We start from the raw sequence: 18,552 nt of genomic DNA on the forward strand, positions 1-18,552 counted from the left end.
TGCTATTTATTTTTTGGAGGAGTTATTCCGAGTTTGACCCCCTAGGGTGAATTCATGCACCGGGCCTCTAAAATATATATACTGAGCAGCCAGATTATTATGCGTTCAGAGATCATAATAATCTGGCCACTCAGTGTATATTCATACATAATCAAAGGATGTTTTGCTATGAATGTTTCTTATTTCTCAGCATCAAGATTAGATGGCAAATAAACTGCACTGGAAATCTGAAAGTACTAAAAAAATATTATTTGTGTACCTGAAAGCATTATTACTAGGAAACTGACCTTTAAAAAAACTCACAACTCATCGTTCTCGTTCTCGTTTTTTTCTCCGAAGGATTGCATATGGATGCCCAAATGCATCAAGCTGGGGTGGTTTTTGCCCTATTCGCCAACAGATCATGAGTACGGAGCTTGGAAGCACCATTACATTGCTTGTGTGTGCAGCTTAGACTGGCTGACACCTAGGGAAGCTGCTGCTGTTTATGGGACCCTGAATGAACCCAAAGCAGGTGACGAGGAGCTACAGGAGAGACACAGAGAAAAGTGCCTAAGGAAACTAATTTGGGGGGAGATTGCACTGCGTAAGAGTGAGTAGCGTTTAAAACTTCACAACATAACCAAGTGTTGTAGAAACCAATGGGCTTACATACAACTTGCCACAGAGGAGGATAGCGCTGTCTTTCTGGAACAGCATGTGGATGGCATTCTCTGAAGTATGTTCAGAACAAGCTCTTTTTCTCCTCACTCTATTTCAAGTTCATGAATAAGCCAAAAAGATTTCAGATGGATTATATAAGGTCAGTTATCAGCACCTCGATTGCTATCCTAGTTTTTCTTTTAGTTAATAAGACCAAAGATAAGGAGGAGAGAGAAGTACAAACACAGGCAAAAGCAAATAAATAGTTTCAGGACAGATCAGAAGAATTTGGATTGTTGAAAAGGGCGAAGAAATGAAAAGGGAATGAACAAAGGAAGAATGATAGAATGGTTTTTTTTTGTTTGTTTTTTTTTTAAGTGGAAAGGGAGCTGGGACAGGACACACGTTCAGCTAAGCCTTCTGATTTCTGTGTAAAGTTAATGGACAAAGCTGACTTGAGTTCTGCTGTTTTTTGCTTTTTCTTGATTCACCCTCTGTGAGATTGTCACAAATGAGAAATTGCTGGAAGCTCAGAAGAAAGGCAGAAATGGATAGAGGCCTATAAATTAACTGGCTTCCACAAGAAAAAGAGTTGCTTGTTCTCTGAGCTTTGTTTCTTGACCTCAAACGACTGGGAACTTGCAGCCACAGTGCTGACAGGATAAGAAATCCAAACAGAGTCCATAAAAGTGGTTATAATGATTGCCGTTTGGAACACTGCCCTGGGACGGCTTTATTTTTGATGCCTTTATCTATGGAGCCTTGGCTGGGAGAAGCGTGCAATCAACAGCCAAGCCGGCTGCTGTTTGTTTTTCAGAGGAGTTATTCCGAGTGCGACCCCCCTGGGTGAGCGGAACACGCTGCTCCAGATCGTTCAAATCCCGATGCCAACCCCGTCTCCCCCACACTGTGAGGGGCCGAGTGGGATTACAGGAAGCTTTGGAGAAACAGCTTGCTTTGCCCAAGCGGTAAGCAAACCTCCACCTACTCGAGCTGCTCAGGACCATCCCCTGATACCAGTTCTAGAATAATCTAGCTAACATGCAGGATCTCTCACCATTATATGGCTCTTATCCTTTGATATAGCAAGAACAGTTGTCTTTTGTTGTTGTTGTTAATTCTCACCTGATGTTTTCCCATTGATTTTTAGAGAGTGGAAGGGAGGGGGAGAGACACAAAGAGAGAAACATTGATACTAGAGAAACACACCCATTGGTTGCCTCCGGCACACGCCCTGATGGGGGCCTGGGATCGAGCCTGCAACTCGGGTACATGCCTTTGTCTGGATTTGAACCCAGGACCATTCAGTCCAGGGGCCGCTCTATTCACTGAGCCAAATTGGCTAGGGTAACAGTGGTCTTTAGCATGCTTTCTATAAAGAGGCCACATGGTGGATATAGTATATTTTCTGTGTATGTGTGTGTGTGTGTGTGTGTGTGTGTGTGTGTGTGTGTGTGTGTGTGTTGTAGGGCTGAAGCATATTCCGGTGGTAATGTAGGGGTGGGAGTGACTGGAGAGAAGGGAGACATCACTGGGAACACCATGAGGCCTGGATGATTAAGGAAATATAAAATCTCCCAGATGCCCCTTTTCAAAATGTCCCCTCGAACCTCTAAGTAAGTCCCCACCTTCGCTTTCAGAGCCCCACGGAAGCTAAGCTGCAGGAGAGCTTCCTGGTCTCCCACAGACGGAGGAGGGGCGGCCTAGAGAGCAGCTCTGGCCCTGCCTGCCCAGGAGACATATTTGCTTTTGTTCCCAAACTACAGGGAGAAACGGAAGCACTGAGGCCACTTGCCCTGTATGCAATAGAGCTGGCGACCACAGAGAACATACTATCAAAATCACACTAAGAGAAAAGGAGCCCTGGCCAGGGTGGCTTAGCTGGTTGGAGCATCATTCCCACCCCAAGGGATGGCAGGTTCAAGTTCCCGGCGTGGCACACACCTAGAGTTGCGGATTCAACCCCGGACAGGGCTCATGCAATGTTTCTCTCTCTCCCTTCCTCTCTCTAGAAATCAATAAACATTAAAAAATATATATATTTTTTAAGAGAGAGAAAATGAGAACTTCCCTTTTTCCCCCTTCCCCCTACAGAAGTAATGCTTTTGGAAGACATTCCTACCCTTCATTCTCAAGGGAAAATTGGCGTGGGGTTTTAAAAAACGACGACAGCCCTTCGGATGCTTTCCAGACACACTTCATATTAATATCATCTCAGATTCCTGCGTATGAGGTACAGGGCTGGAAGGCCAGGTCTTTCCGGAATTAAGGGTTTTCACTGACGTTAGAAATTGTATGGCAATCCTTTGGCCACCATGTGTGTGATAATGATTCATCTAAAAGAAAATTGGTCTGATCTAAGTGGGAATTTACGGGCCCAAAACAGTTTTAAAAATGAGAAGCAGTAAAGATAACCATAAATTAAAATTATTTTTTAAAGAGCCTAAACTGCCTGTGTTAGTAGATATCCAATAAATTCTTATTGAATTGAGTTTGTTGCACTTAAACCACAAAAGAGCAAGGTTATTACAGATTATTTTAAAACTTCTTTGGAATACCAAGGAATTTAATAATATCATGTACCTACCATCTCTCAAAAAAAAAAAAATGTCAGAAATCCAATTTTGCAATCTATTTGATGAGGGTGTCCTTAAATTAAATATGCTCTTCCTATAATGAAGTGATATATTTTAATTTTAATATGAATAAGAAAAATAAAGGAAGTACACATATACAATACATTAATACACACACAGGACATATGTAAGCAATAACATTTAGTAGGTTATATCCATTGGCCTACTTAAAGTTTTTCAACAAAATTTCTATTTACAACAAAATGTTTGTTTTAAAGATATGAAATCAGTTCTATCTCTGGGCATCTGAGCATCTAGATCAAATTGACCTCGATCATTCACAGTGGCTCGCTTAGCGTGTTCACATGGGAACAAGGTCAGAGTTTTGAGCTCCACATGGGCCACAGATAGTTTCCTTAATTGTTTAAAAGTGCATCATGCTGGGCACAGAGGATTAATGGTGACAGGGTATGGGTGAATAAGTGGGAATAAAGTAAGTCCATTCTCCTATTTGTCTTCTTTATAAAAGACTGTCATAATTACTTATTTGATTATCAATATAAAGGGGGGAGGTTTGGATTAAAAAATAGACGTTACCATGAAGTAATTCTCTATTCTGTTGAATTGTGACCTCCAGAAAGTGGCATGAGGTTTGAGAAAGAAAAATCAATGACTTCAATGACTTTTTGGCCTGCCTGCTCCTAATAAAACTTAATCACAATGAAAAGGTTATTCATTTGTTGAATTCAAAGAACAGCGTTTTAAATTTTTATTTAAATAGCAAATATTTATAATTAAAAAATTCAGCCTGGCCAGTGTGGCTCAATTGTTGAGCGTTGACCTAGGATCAAAGAGGTCACTGTTCCATACCTGGTCAGGGCACATGCTCAGGTTACCTGCTTGATCTCCAGTAGGGGGCGTGCAGGAGGCAGCTGATCAATATTTCTCACTCATCCACATTTCTATCTATCCCTCTCCCTTCCTCTCTGTTTTTTTTTTTTTTAATTCATAACTTAGAAGAAAACAAAAACTTAAGAGGTCCGTTGCAAAATTGAATGATCTCAATTTTATTATTTTTTAAAAGTTATATATATATGTCTCTGTGTATGCGTGGAAGAAAATAACTTAATAGAATTTATTTCTGAGTGCTAGAGCTACAAATGTATATAATTTTCTTTTATAGTTAGAAAAAAATGATTTTTTAAAACTGCAGTGAAGGAGAAAGCCTATCCTTCTCTTTCCATAATTTCTAAAAAAATGTCTTTACAAATCACAGATTACAAATTCATTCAATTCCTTGCATTAGCTATAAAGTGATGGGCTTTGGTTCCTACAGCTTCAGTTTTATTTTCTAGATGGTGGTGGACAGTGTTAGGGCAGGTGTCATTTCTGTGGTGTACGAACACAATGGCATGACCTTGGAGAGCTTGCTGTATCTCACAGATAAAGCCCTGGGTGGGCAGAAGGCACAGAGCATGGGGATATTCAGCGATGGAGATAGCAGGGAAATCAATTTACTCCAAGGTAAGATGGGCTGGAAAGAACAACCCACTTTACACTGGTGTGGTATTTGTCCCAGGCAGCATATGACCTGCAGAGTACCATTGAAATTCCAATTTGTAGAGAAGGTTGATAACCCAGCTCAGAGCAATCAGGCCTTCCCCTGATTTAATGAGGCCCACTAGGGAATCTGCTTTACTCAGTCTGTCTATTCAGATGTTAATGTCACCCCAAATCACCCTCACAAACACACCCAGATTAATGCGTGGCCGAATTTCTGGGGAAAGTGACAGGTAAACTTAACCATTACACCATTAAACAACACTCCCTTTCCCTCCCCCGGGCATTACTATCCAACTTCCTGTTCCTATGAGCATTTCAGATATCTCATATAATTGGAATCATATATTGATAATATATGACTTCTTATGTCTGGCTGTTTCATTTAACATAATGTCCTCAAGATTCATCCATACTGTTGCATGTAACAAGATTTTCTTTCTTTTTTAAAGGCTGAATAATATTCTACTGTAACTATATACCACATTTTGTTTATTCTTGCATTGATGAACACTTGGGTTGCATCCACCTTTTGGCTGTAGTGAATAGTGCTGTTAAGAATATAAGTACGCAAATATACCTTAGAGATCCTGTTTTTGATTCCTTTATATATACCCAGAAGAGTTTGTTGGATTATATGGTAGTTTTATTTTATAATTTTTTGAGAAAACGTTATGCTGTTTTTCATAGTGGCTACACCGCTTTACAATTCCATCATCAGTGTACAAGGGTTTGAATTTCTTTACAGCCTCACCAACACTTGTTATTTTCTGTGTTTTTTTAATTTTAATTTTTTTTCCTTCATAGTAGCCATCCTCATGGGAATGAGATAATATCTATTGTGGCTTTGATTTGCATTTCTCTGCTGATGTTGAGCATCTTTTCATATGCTTATTGATCACTTGTATAACTTCTTTAGAGAAATGTCTATTCAAGCCTTTGCCCATTTTTTAATTTGGTTTTTGATTTTTTATTATTGACTTGTAGGCATTCTTAAATAGTCTGAATATTAACCTCTTATCAGATATATAACTTGCAAATATTTTCTCCCATTTTGTAAGTCACCTTTTACTCTGTTCTTTATATCACTTGATGAACAAAAGTTTTAAGTTTGATAAAAGTTAAGCAATTTATTTTTTATTTTTAAATGTTTTATTGATTTTTTACAGAAAGGAAGAGAGAGGGATAGAAAGTTAGAAACATGGATGAGAGAGAAACATCCACCAGCTGTCTCCTGCACACCCCCTACTGGGGATGTTCCCGCAACCAAGGTACATGCCCTTGACCAGAATTGAACCTGGGGCCTTTCAGTCTGCAGGCTGACGCTCTAGCCTAGGGGTGTCAAACTCAATCAGAGAAGGGGCCAAAATCTAAAATCCAGCCTAAATCGCGGGCCGAATGGTTTACTGAACAGTCATAAACTGTCATTGTGATGGAAACGCAGCGGAGTGCAGTGATGACAGCGCGGTGCGGGCCACATTGCAAGGCCTGGCGGGACAGATTTGGCCCGCGGGCCTTGTGTTTGACACATGTGCGTCTAGCCACTGACCCAAACTGGTTTCGGCTAAGCAATTTTAATAATAGCAAATACCAAGACCTATGCATTGGTGTGCACTCACAATATTCATTATACTTCCAATGGCTATGTCACAAAGGAAAGGATTGGCTGATATCATTAACTTGTTATGGGCCATCTTTTAAAAACTTCAATGGTTACCATTTTTTGGGGGGGAAGGAGATGATAAATGTTTTAGAAATAAACTTTTAGTTCTCCCTCATACTATAACTTGCATCCTTCCTTGTTTATACCTAAAATAGAATTGTTTTAAGTTTTGCTAACTTGGAATCTTCCATCTTTGTGGGATGAGGGGAGAGAGATGGCCAAGGATTCAGTTGGCAAGGATCTCACTAAATGGCAGAGTCCCTGAATCACCCATCAAACTACCATCTCTGTGGCTGGAAGTCTACAACTTGGAATAGTTTCAGTGAATTTTATTATTAGCAAAAACTAACTGCTTTTGGATCAGTTTCGCCTTATTTTTGGCTTTTCTTGTTTAGTTTACCTGTGCCTGAAGCAAGTCGTGTTCCACATGAAGTTTTTACATCCCCCAAAGTAGAGCACAGCTGCTATTTGGCGTTTAAATTTATGATTAATTACACGGTGGCTCCTCTCTAAATGGTGGAGAAGAAGCAAGTGCCAGTTTACACTGTGGTAGCTGGTCCACCTCCTCTGGAGCAAAAGAGGCTGGTGGGGTTTCCTGATCTGAGCTCTTTTGTTCTCCAGACGAGAAAAGCTTCCAAACTCTGCCTTTTCTTTGTTTTCTTTTATTAAAGCAATAGTAACAATAACAAAAATACCTCAGAAAACTAAAGTTTCCTTCTATATAACTGTGGTGTTTTCCCAAATGCCTTTGCCTTAACAACAACAGAATGAAGTCTCTTAGTCCAGTCACCTGAAGAGGACCTTTCCTTATGTATTTAGACGGCAGGATTCCTGTGAGTGACTTGACTTGCATTATGTTTCTGGGGTTCAGGAATGCAGAGTCTCCAGGACTGGCTCAGAAATGGGTCCAGACACACTCACTTTAGCTGAGTCATCACACAGATTCCCAGGGAGGGGGCTCCACCTCCAGGAACACTACTTCTGCTTGGAACAATTTTTTTTTTTTAATTAAGTTTTTAAATCCTCATCTGAGGATATTTTTCCATTGACTTTTAGAGAGAGTGGAAAAGAGAGGGAAAGACAGAAATATAGATATGAGAGAAACACATTGATTGGTTGCCTCCTGCATGCCTCCCAACCAGAGTCCGGGCCAGGGAGGAGCCTGCAACCAAGGTGCGTGTCCTTGACGAAATCGAACTCAGGACCCTTGGGTCCATAGGCCAATGTTCTATTCTATTCATTGAGCCAAACTGGCTAGGGCTGAACAAGTTATTTTTTGATTGACAACTGTGGGAAACATTTCTATTGGAACTTGGTTGTAAAATTCCAGGACTTGACTGGCCATCCATTCTCAACCCTGTTGTGAGCCTGGTAACTCACGTGGCTACACAGTGGAGGCAGAAACACAACATCCTAAACTGAGTGCACAGTGTCCAATAAATCCAGAATGGGAAGGAGGCCGGGCCACGCTGAAGTCCAGCGGGACCTTTGGTGGCCTTAACATGGCATGGCGTTGGAGCAGAGGTGCCATACAAATATTGGTCTTGGGAGCAGAGGTTGGCTTTTTGAATTGTGGTTCCATTTTTCCAAACTGCTAGGAGTTTCTTTCTGTTCATGATAGCGTTACAAATTGATGTGGCTTTTCAATTTCCCCCCCTCAGGCTATAGAATTGGTATTAAAAATTTATTGAGGCCTGAGGTGAGAGACTTCTGGGAGAAATTAGGAAGCTTCGTGGCCCCTGAAGAAGAAGGGGGTCACGTGGACCTCTTCGTACCACTGGGAGCATCAGGTCAGTTCTGAAAGGTCGTGGTCATGCCTCCTTTATGATGTTTGCTGAATTTGTGACATACCCTCAAATGATTCTGTCACACTTACTCTTTATTTCTTTGTTTTTGCTTTATACTTCATATACTCAGGGATGTAGAGGAAATGGGCATTGGGGTTAGTAGTCAGAGTAACCTGTTCCTGTAGAAATATAGCCAGTAGGGACAAGAGACAGCCAGGAACATTATTTTTATTTCTTCTGGAAAACACAGTAAAATCAGCATGCACACGATAGGGGAAAGGGCCTGACCAGCACAGGAACCGTAATCAGTCAACCTGAGAAAGCTTTCCTTGCTGTGTCTGAACCTGGGATGCGTGAGCCTGAACTTGGTGACAAGGGCCTGGACTGGAACCCCACTCAGGGCACTGCAGCTGTGTAGCCTTAGGCAAGTTTGCGAGCCTCCATGAGTGTTAGGGTAGTAGCATCTTACCTTATTGGACTTGTGCAATACCCAACTAACAAAAATTCCAATTACACAAATACATACCAATATAAATACCTACTATTAGAACACTGGACACAGTGAAATGCTTTGTGACGGTGAGTGTGGTTGCTGATATAAGTTTAAGTGCCTGCTTATCTAGTATCAAAGTTGATTTCAGTACCTGAAGGGAAATTTTAAAACATTAAATCAAATTTACTTTCGGGTTATCTGTTAAATAAAAGCTCTACATTCATGGGCACTGGGTTTGTTTATTTACCAAGCAGAATAGGGAAGAGGGAATGTGAAATTAAATTTTCTCATACTGTTTATTACCCATTCTTTAGAGAACTGTGTGTTTTTAAAATTTTCAAATTTCACTGTCAAGCTTCAACCAGGGGAAAGGATAAAAACCAAAGGATGGGAAGGGGTTTAAAAAAATGAAATATAAATTATTGTACAAAATGTTTACAGTTATTAGAAATATATAATTTCAACTATGCATAGAAAAATCTATGTGGAAATATAGCAAAATATTAATAGACTCTACATCTTTTCTTTTATCTTATTTGCCTATACTTTCTGTAATAAACTAGTATTACCTTTTTTTTATAAAGAGAACAAAGCCAATTTTCTCATTGGAGTAGAAGGAGAAAAAAGGGTGCAGGAAAATATACTATTGAAAGGCAGACAACAAAGGCAAAAGAGGAAAAGAACAATAGTTTTGTGACATAAAAACTGTCTCAAATGAAATTTAATGGCACTCAAACACTAGATTTTCCATCACTATGCTGGGCCCTAAAACTATCCCTAAACTTCTTGTCAAATGTAATTTCCACTTGGATGAACCATTAAGATCCTGGTTCAATCAGAAGACCCTGGCTTCTCAGTCCAAAAACATCTTTCCCACCAATCCCTCGTAGCTGTGTCACCTGTGATATCTTGGAGTTTAAGCATATGTCTCTCTGAGTCCCACTTCCAAATCATATTCCCACATTTTCACTCTCCAAGTATTCCCACTCTATCAATTTTTTTGCCTGAAGACCTCCAATCCACACTCCCACACTTTCACTCTCCATCACTATGCTTCCATGCTTGGACCTAATGGTTTATTATTATATTACTCTCTTGCAAAGACTCTGAACCCCTTTGTCTTTTTCCTGGCGAAATCCCCACCATTTGGCTAAATCCCAGTGCTGTTAAAACACAGCCATCTGCAAAATCTATGCCTGCTTGCACTGAGACAGCTGAAGATTGTTGGATAAAGGGACACAACTGTTCATATAGATCTAACTTTACTTAATGACAAAAATATCCAATGGGATTGCTGCACTGAAAAGCAATCCTACCACATTTCCTGGTAAATTCATTTTTCTGCTCTTGGAGATGACTATTTATTACATCCCTTCTCCTCCCTAGTCAAGCTTTCCAACACGCTCTCAGTTGCTGACCTCACCTTTGAATTCCCTAAGAAAACCCCCTAATTTCCCTCCCAACACCAAATCCACCGCCACTTCCCTCTTACCTTCATTCTCTGTCTTGCCCTCTGTTGACAATGGAATAAGCACCCCTGTTCATATCAAAGTTCCACTCTTCCGTTTAGACTCTGTATCCCACCGCCTTTCACCTTCTGACTTCTCTTCCAAGCTTCAATCTTCTCACGTAACCTCATTAGATCATTATTAGATCATTCATTTTAAATCAGCAACACCTGTAGTAGCTCCTGTCGCCCCCCCCCTCAAAAAAAAAAAAAAAAAAGAAAGAAAGAAAAAGGAAGGAGAGATCATAAACTTTTCCTCACCACATTTTGAATTGAGTATACCAGTGGTTCTCAAACGTTAGTGCGTTTTTTTAACCTTTTAAAGGTCTTGTTAAAATACACATTGCTGGGCCCACCCTACCATGTCTGATTCTGTAGGTCTGGGTCGGGGCCTGAGAATTTTCAGGTGCTGCTGCTGCTGCTGCTGATCCAAGCCACACTTTGAGAATCATTGTTCTATGCTGATTGCCTCTACCTTCCTTACCTGTCACTCACTCCTCAAGCTCCTACAAGTGGTCTCTCTCTATCTCTACTGAAATTGCTTTAGAAAGAAAATAAATGACTTCCACATGCCCAAATCCAGTGGTTCCTTCTCCATCCTCACTTTGCTTTGACTTCTTAGCAGCACTTGATGCAGATGGACATTCCTGAAACTCTCCTTCTCTTGATTTCCCTAGTACCACACTCTGCTTGTTGTCCCCCTGCCTGCCTCAGCCACACCTTCTCATTCTCCTCAGCAAGACCCTTACATGTGCCCAGGCTGGATCCGGGCTCTCCTTTTCCATGACTACACCTGTTTCCTAGGCAGTCTCATCTATTCCCAGGACTCTAAACTCAGTATATATGCTGGACACTCCCAAATATATGCTTCCAGATCCAATATCTCTGAGCTGTAGACTCATATCTAGCTCCCACTTGACATCTTCATATTGTGCATTTCTACTAGCTTTTCAAAGTTAGCACATCTAAAACAAACTCTTGGTTACCTGTTTAGACCAGACCTCCTCCTCCCCAGGATTCCTCAATTAAGATATTGTCATTCGCCCAGTTACCCAAACACCAAATTTCATTTTTTGGGAGCATTGTTAAAATTTTAAAACAGCTTTGTTAAGGTATAATTGATATACAGTATTTAAATGTACAATTAGATAAATTTTGATATGTGTAATAAACCCTGTCGAACCATAAAGCAATGAAGATAATGAGCATACTTCAGTCTATACAGGGCACTGAAGGAGTGAAATTAATGCGGTGCTAAATTTTAATCATTGTATCCATTCTGTGTTTAACAGTTTTAAATCTGTCCCTTTACAATGAGACTTTTCCCTGGTGTCACACTATTTTAGAAAATACACTCGGACTTTCTGTCTGTGGCCTGAGTATTCCAGATTGAAAATAAGCCCCAGATCAGACCCCATGCCCTCTTTTCCACCCTGTTGTGCAGTCCTCATATATGAAGTGTTTGGACTTCAGCTATTCGGGGTGGACTGTAATAGGCTGATAAACTATTCCGCAAGGGATCTGAATTGAGAACAAGAGCTGCTATAGCTTTTCCTGGCCAGCTCATTAGCGCTCTTCGGTAACACTTAACTGTTGCCTGGCAAAACCTGTGAGTAAACTAATGGAAGTGTTTCTGTGCAGAGGCAGGAATAGAAGTTCTTTCCCAGCTGTCTCAGCTAACCGGCACGTGCTTTACCGCCCCAGCTGGGATTGCAACTGGCTCCTACCAGCACAGTGAGTGTATTTGGGAACGGGCCATCATGCCCACACACTAACTTGGGGATCACCAAAGATGAAGCACTTCTGACGGACACTCGTTCTGGCTGAAGCCAACCACTGTCTTGCATTCCTTCTCTGACACTGTCATTTCCCAGCACTCAGTCATTTGCTTAGAAGAGGATTATTTTTTGCAAATATTTGCTTCAAGCCATCATTTATAAAACTCAGTTGAAAACATCATCTTTAACAGTGAAGCAAGCATGTTTAGTTGCTGATCTAGAGAAATAACAAGTACAAAGAATAGTTTTTTAGTAAATACAATTGATATGGTTTCATTTGAAAAAATGAACAGAGATAATTAAGAAGGGGCTTGCTCAGGTTTCATTGGTGTAACATTATCTGAGAAGAAAAACAGTCAATGATATTATACACACAAAAATGTGTAATATTCATTTAGATATGAAAGCTGAAGATATTGGATCAAAACATATCATTGGCTGACCAACAGGAGAACCAAATTGCTTTGCTTGCTTATCATTCTCCCCTTTTACATTCCCTGCCTCTTATCAAAGAAGGCTTGGGGTGATGCAGAAACTATATATAAAGCATTTGCACTCTGGTCCCAAATGCCTGGGGCCTTTGAAGATGGGAAAGCTGCCATAATTGGGGAACTTGTACGGGAAATGATGTAACAGAAAGCACATTGACTTGGTAGAGTTTTGTAATAGAAGTCACTTGTTAACTGTAGTTTATATTATGATAACATATTTGGCCCCGGGGAGAGAGGAATCTGCCTAGCAGAGCAGAGCAGGGTGCAGACACTGTCGTTCACAGAACAAGTTTTCTTCTTTTCTGCTCCTCGGTCTCCTCTTCCTCCTGTTCATCTTCTTTCCCCTACTATTTCTATTCTCCATCTAGAACTGTGGTCAGCAAACACATGTGGCTCTTTGGCCCCTTGAGTGTGGCTCTTCCACAAAATACCACGGTCTGGGTGAGTCTATTTTGAAGAAGTGGCTTTAGAAGAAGTTTAAGTTTAAAAAATTTGACTCTCAAAAAGAAATGTCAATCATTGTACTGTTGATATTTGGCTCTGTTGACTAATGAGTTTGTCGACTAGAAGAACTGTTATATAGATTTTTCACATGTTTATCAATAAACATAATGGGAGGAGAGTCAAACAAGTCTATTCAGGAAAGAAAATAAAATTTAACATGGCATTGTATCCTTCGACTCTGGTTTTCAAGGAGAGAAACGTGTATAAGCACCCACTAGAGTCGTGCAGAGATAGAGATAGAGCTTGAAAGAAAGATACAGGGTTGGCTATGACACAGAGGACTTTGGATGGCATGATGGGGAAGCCAGGCAGAGTAGATTTCTCTGTATTTTCATTTTGAGGATATAAACATAAAACAGTATATTCTTACTTAGATGCCTACTTCACTTCCCGATGCACAAATCCAGCAGCTATTTAATTTTTAATGTCAAACGTAATGACAACCTTATCTATCAAAGAATAGATAGGTGTTCGCTATTATTCATTGTAGTCTTTAAAAAATATATATTTTATTGATTTTTTTACAGAGGGGAAGGAAGAGGGATAGAGAGTTAGAAACATCAATCAAAGAGAAATATCAATCAGCTGCCTCTTGCACACCCCTTCTCAGGGATGTGCCTGCAACCAAGGTACATGCCCTTGACCAGAATCGAACCCAGGACCCTCAGTCCGAAGGCTGATGCTCTATCCACTGAGCCAAACTGATTAGGGCTCATTGTAGTCTTTTTGAGTTTCTAATTGTATCTCTGAAAGCAGACTATCTTAGTTTTGTAATGAGGAAGGGTAATAAACTTGATATAAACACGGTTATAAACAAGAAGTAGGATTGTTTCACCCAAGCTTACGTCTGCAATAATAACAGGAGAAAATAATGTCAGTTCTCAGTGACTGGCTGGGGCGACAGCGGGAAAGGGCGCCCCCCTCCATCTACTTCAGCGAACCAAAGCTGCAGGCGTGGTCCAGCCTCACGGACTTCCTGGAAGACACCGTAAAGTCAGTGCGGAAACAGTTCAGACCTCTCTTCAAGGAGCTGCAGAAGAACGTCAGTGGCAGGATAATAGGTGAGAGTTCTTGCTACTCCTGTTGCTGATGTTTAGTTGACTCCTAAGCATCTTCAGTACTGCTTTATTCCATTGTTTTTCATATCTTCCTTCAAATATAACAAATATCCACTAAGAATAAGTATTAAATACTATTTACTAAGTACTAAATAGTATTTAATAAACATTAAATATTATTTAACAAACATTAAATATTCTCTGATAAACATAAATAAATATTAAACCTTAATAAATATTAAATATAAAGATGAATATAGTCATCTTCAAAATGCTGAAGCTAGTTGCTGGTTTCAGATTTTACCGTGTTATTAATCCTGTGTCAGTCAATTATTTACCTAGACACAATTCTCTATTTGCTCAGCCATCCAACTCTGTCCTATTCCTATTGCTATTTGCTCTCAAAGCTAAACAACTCTTAAACCACAGCACTCATTACTTAAATTGTCCTGTAATTGTGTTCTATTTTTTTTTTTTTTTTACTTAAAATGTATAATTGGGTGATGGGTTCCATGGCCTTCTGTGGAACTTATTGGGCATTATTGAATCTCTCATTTCTGTCCCATATCCATGAACAAATGATCACAATAGAGGCTTTTGGAAACAATGTCCTATGTCAACTGGATCTTCACTTAAATCAATCCATTCTTTAAATTACTTTTTTAAAAAGATATATTTTTATTGATTCTTTACAGAGAGAAAGAGAGAGGGAGAGAGAATTAGAAACATCGATGAGAGAGAAACATCGATCAGCTGCCTCCTGCACATCCCCCATTGGGGATGTGCCCACAACCAAGGTACATGATCGAAATCGAACCTGGGACCTTTCAGTCTGCAGGCTGACCTTCTATCCACTGAGCCAAACTGGTTTTGGCTTTAAATAACTTATCGGCTGCCTCCTGCACGCCTTTCTCTAGGGGATCAAGCCCACAACCTGGGCATGTGCACTGACCAGGAATTGAACCGTGATCTCCTGGTTCATAGGTCGATGCTCAACCACTGAGAAACACTGGCTGGGCAAAATTGGTCCATTCTCTAAAATAGTTTTTTATCATATGGGTAAATGAATTTTCCTCCATCTTTACCTATTTTGCTTTCCCTTGTCTTCCCATCTGACTAAATAAAACACCCTATAAATCAAGTCTTAGACATATGTATCCTATTTTCTTTCTTCCCTTCCCTAGCACTCCTCCTTATTTAACATCTATTTATATAGTTACTGTCTATGCCAGAGAAGGAAACACAAGTAAGTATACAGATATTTTATGTCAATATACAACATATTTTCAGTATATATCTTTACATAAATGCCTCCAAAACAGGGATTTGTCTTCTTGGCTCTAACTACCACATTTAGTAGATGTTCAACCAATATTTTCAAATAGTTATTAAATAATAAATAGGGAGAAATTATTTTTCCTGGTATTTCCTTGATATAAAAACTATACATAAAGATAGAAAGATTACCTCTTTAAATATAGAAGTATTTTTGATGATATATGTAAGCAATAAGAAGTAGAATAGAAGGTAACTCTTTTCATATTAAATTCAAGTTGTCTAAAATATTTTTAAATGTAAAAGATATTTGTGTATGTATGTTAGTATATTATTTTCTGTGAGCTTAAAATCTTTATGTATTTGAGTGCAAAGATAAAGGGGAAGATGGAGGAATCTTTGGTGGGATTATGATTCTACATTTTAAACTTTTTCCTGGCTGGTGTGGTTCAGTGGTTGAGTGTTGACCTATGAATCACAGTTCAGTTCCAGGTCAGAGCACATGCCTGGGTTGCAGGCTTGTTCCCCAGTGGGCGCCCACAGAAGGCAGGCAATCAATGATTCTCTCTCACATTGATGTTTCTATCTCTCCCTCTTCCTTTCTCTCTGAAATCAATAAAAAAAATTTAAACTTACAAGGTTCATTTTTATGTGTTCTTTCCTTATTGTTTAATTTATAGATTTTATTCAAGATCAGCTTTGTCAGGGTGTGTACTTTTTTTTTATTATTATATATTTTATTGATTTTTTACAGAGAGGAAGAGAGAGGAATAGAGAGTTAGAAACATCGATGAGAGAGAATCATCGATCAGCTGCCTCTTGCACACTCCCTACTGGGGATGTGCCCGCAACCCAGGTACATGCTCTTGACCAGAATCGAACCTGGGACCTTTCAGTCCGCAGGCCGAAGCTCTACCATTGAGCCAAACTGGTTTTGGCAGGGTGGGTACTTTTTATGGGCTGGACATTTAGTTGCTTTTACTTGTTTTATATTTTATCATGGAAGATAATCCTCATGGCATAATAGAATTTTAATTTTTATTCTTTGCATTTTTATCCACTATAAAACAACTGTATGTTCTTCTTGATCACATCTCTTACATAAATTAATTACAGTGCAGATGGCTTTATATTTACAGGACAGTTTATGTTTGACACCATGAGTATGACTGACATTCTGAATAACGAAGAAATTGCACAAGTTCTGGCAGATGGATTGGTGGAGCTTTCAAAAGAAAATCCTGTAAGTTTAGTGTTTTTTGTTGTTGTTGTTGTTGTTTTTAAAGAAAGCATACTACAAAAACCCTAACACTTAAATAAATTTTTAGTTTGTGTTTATTTATTGTTTAATTTGTATATCCACCCAGGGGTGCAATTCCTTAGAAAAATTACATCTGTTTGTAAAAACAGCTACTGAGAGATTCTGGGCCCAAGATCTATTAGGTACACAAAATAGGCAAATAGTAAAATCTAGATTATTTACAAGTTGACTCCGTGGTGCACTGTTTTCTGTCTTGTGATTAATTTCAGTCAGAAATGACTTATTTAAAAAACACATGAGTGGCTTTATATTTCACACAAACATTATTCAATAGTTAAAACAATTAAGAATATGAAAGAGTAAAAAGGCTAGATAAGAAGGAACACGAACACAAAAGAACAGATCTTCCAAGTGACAGGAAAGTGCAGTAAGCAGCCCGGCTGGGGAAGTGGAGAGTATGATGGGGACTAGGGATGACAGTAACACACCGGATGCTCTTTCAGGTCTTTAGTTTTCAAAGGAGAGATTCTCAGATCTTCTCTTCCACTGCAGTAAATCAACTTTGTGGGTAGACTTAAGGTTGTCTTTGCGTGTTTTCATTATCTCTCATGTGTCTGTTTTGGTTTTTCACTTTGGCTTCCTGGGTAGCCACCAGGTGTCCCCAGGTTAGCTGTCCACCATGAAGTCTGAGAGGCTGCAGGCGGCCATGATTTGCCTCCTCAGCAGTCCCACCTCCCAGCACTCTAGCCAACCCAGGGGCAGCCCAGTGCTGAAGGCCTCGGTGAGCTTTGTCAATAAAATGATCAGGGATAGTCACAGGGATAACCCTGAGGCTTTGAGAGATCCTGCACTGTCTCCCGAAATAACAATTTACTAAATGCGTGTGGTGTAGGTTCAGTGTACTTACTGCCACCTCATTCTTTAAAAGTAACCTGGTATGATATCATTTCGATGGTGCTCAAACTATAGCCTGAGAGGGAACCAAACTTGAGTGTTTTTCCCAGTAATTCAGCCGCTGTAGCTCCTCTCTCAAGCCTTCTTTCTCCTGAAAGACAAGATCCCTCCTGTCCCTTCCTCATCTGGCCAAGAAGCCGTTAGGGGCCACTTTGGTTCTGACGATATTAAGACCCATATCATGAGACCTAGGCAACCTAACTGAATGGTGACAACTGGTTGAGAACCAACAGTATACATGGTAACTGGAATATGTGATGAACTCAGAAGTCCCATTTACTGACTCTATGTGAATAACCATTACTTTGTTTTCTGGACTTACACATTACAAAAACTGAAAACGCTACTAAAAAAAATATGTCCCCTTTTCTACTGTACTTTTGTTGACCTATATTTCCAATGAATGCATTAAATATGAATTTTGGGGGGATGGGGTGTGGATTTTTCAGGACAAACCTCTGGAATTTTTGTCGTATTTTCTGTTGAAGAAATGTAGTGAAAAGAGCAAAGATTTGGAAGAGAATGTTATTCTGACAAAATCTGACCCAAAGGCAGCCTTCAATTTATTCATGAAGGTAAAGTTATTGCTGCATTTTTATGCCATTGCTTTGCTGTAGAGTTAGACACATGTGCTTGAGAAATTCATAGACAATAATAATAATTATTGTCTTCCAATTGGGCATTTCCTCGAAGAACTTTATTTTCTTGAAAAGGTATTTGTAGGATCATGAGTGACATTTAAGCCACTTACTAGTACAAGCATCAGCTGCACCACATTAACTGGAATATCCTTTGGTCAGGGAGGAAAAGTCAAACATTTGCATTTTGCCTCTTTTTCAGTTGAGTCCCAAGATAACATAAATATTTTTTTTTTCATTTGCAGCCCAGGACAGTGTGTGTGTGTGTGTGTGTGTGTGTGTGTGTGTGTGTATGAAACTAAGAATTGTTCTTCTTTTCTTAGTTGAGATTCAATTCCATAAGAGAAAAGTGGGGTTGAAGCTAG

At 39.6% G+C, this 18,552-nt stretch overlaps 1 protein-coding gene across 1 annotated transcript in view; it reads left to right on the forward strand.

The window, feature by feature from the left end:
- The window catches only part of ECT2L (epithelial cell transforming 2 like), a 57,412-nt gene that overhangs the window by 17,605 nt on the left and 21,255 nt on the right, over positions 1-18,552 (forward strand). The window contains exons 4-12 of the mRNA XM_036413457.2: positions 340-592; positions 1,460-1,610; positions 2,737-2,875; positions 4,574-4,742; positions 8,103-8,231; positions 11,870-11,962; positions 13,880-14,062; positions 16,474-16,577; positions 17,999-18,124. Coding sequence (XP_036269350.1) covers positions 340-592; positions 1,460-1,610; positions 2,737-2,875; positions 4,574-4,742; positions 8,103-8,231; positions 11,870-11,962; positions 13,880-14,062; positions 16,474-16,577; positions 17,999-18,124 — 1,347 coding nt within the window. The remainder of the gene's footprint in view (positions 1-339; positions 593-1,459; positions 1,611-2,736; positions 2,876-4,573; positions 4,743-8,102; positions 8,232-11,869; positions 11,963-13,879; positions 14,063-16,473; positions 16,578-17,998; positions 18,125-18,552) is intronic.

Source organism: Pipistrellus kuhlii, unplaced genomic scaffold, assembly GCF_014108245.1.
Source record: "Pipistrellus kuhlii isolate mPipKuh1 unplaced genomic scaffold, mPipKuh1.p scaffold_m20_p_5, whole genome shotgun sequence".
NCBI classification, from domain to species: Eukaryota; Metazoa; Chordata; class Mammalia; order Chiroptera; family Vespertilionidae; genus Pipistrellus; species Pipistrellus kuhlii.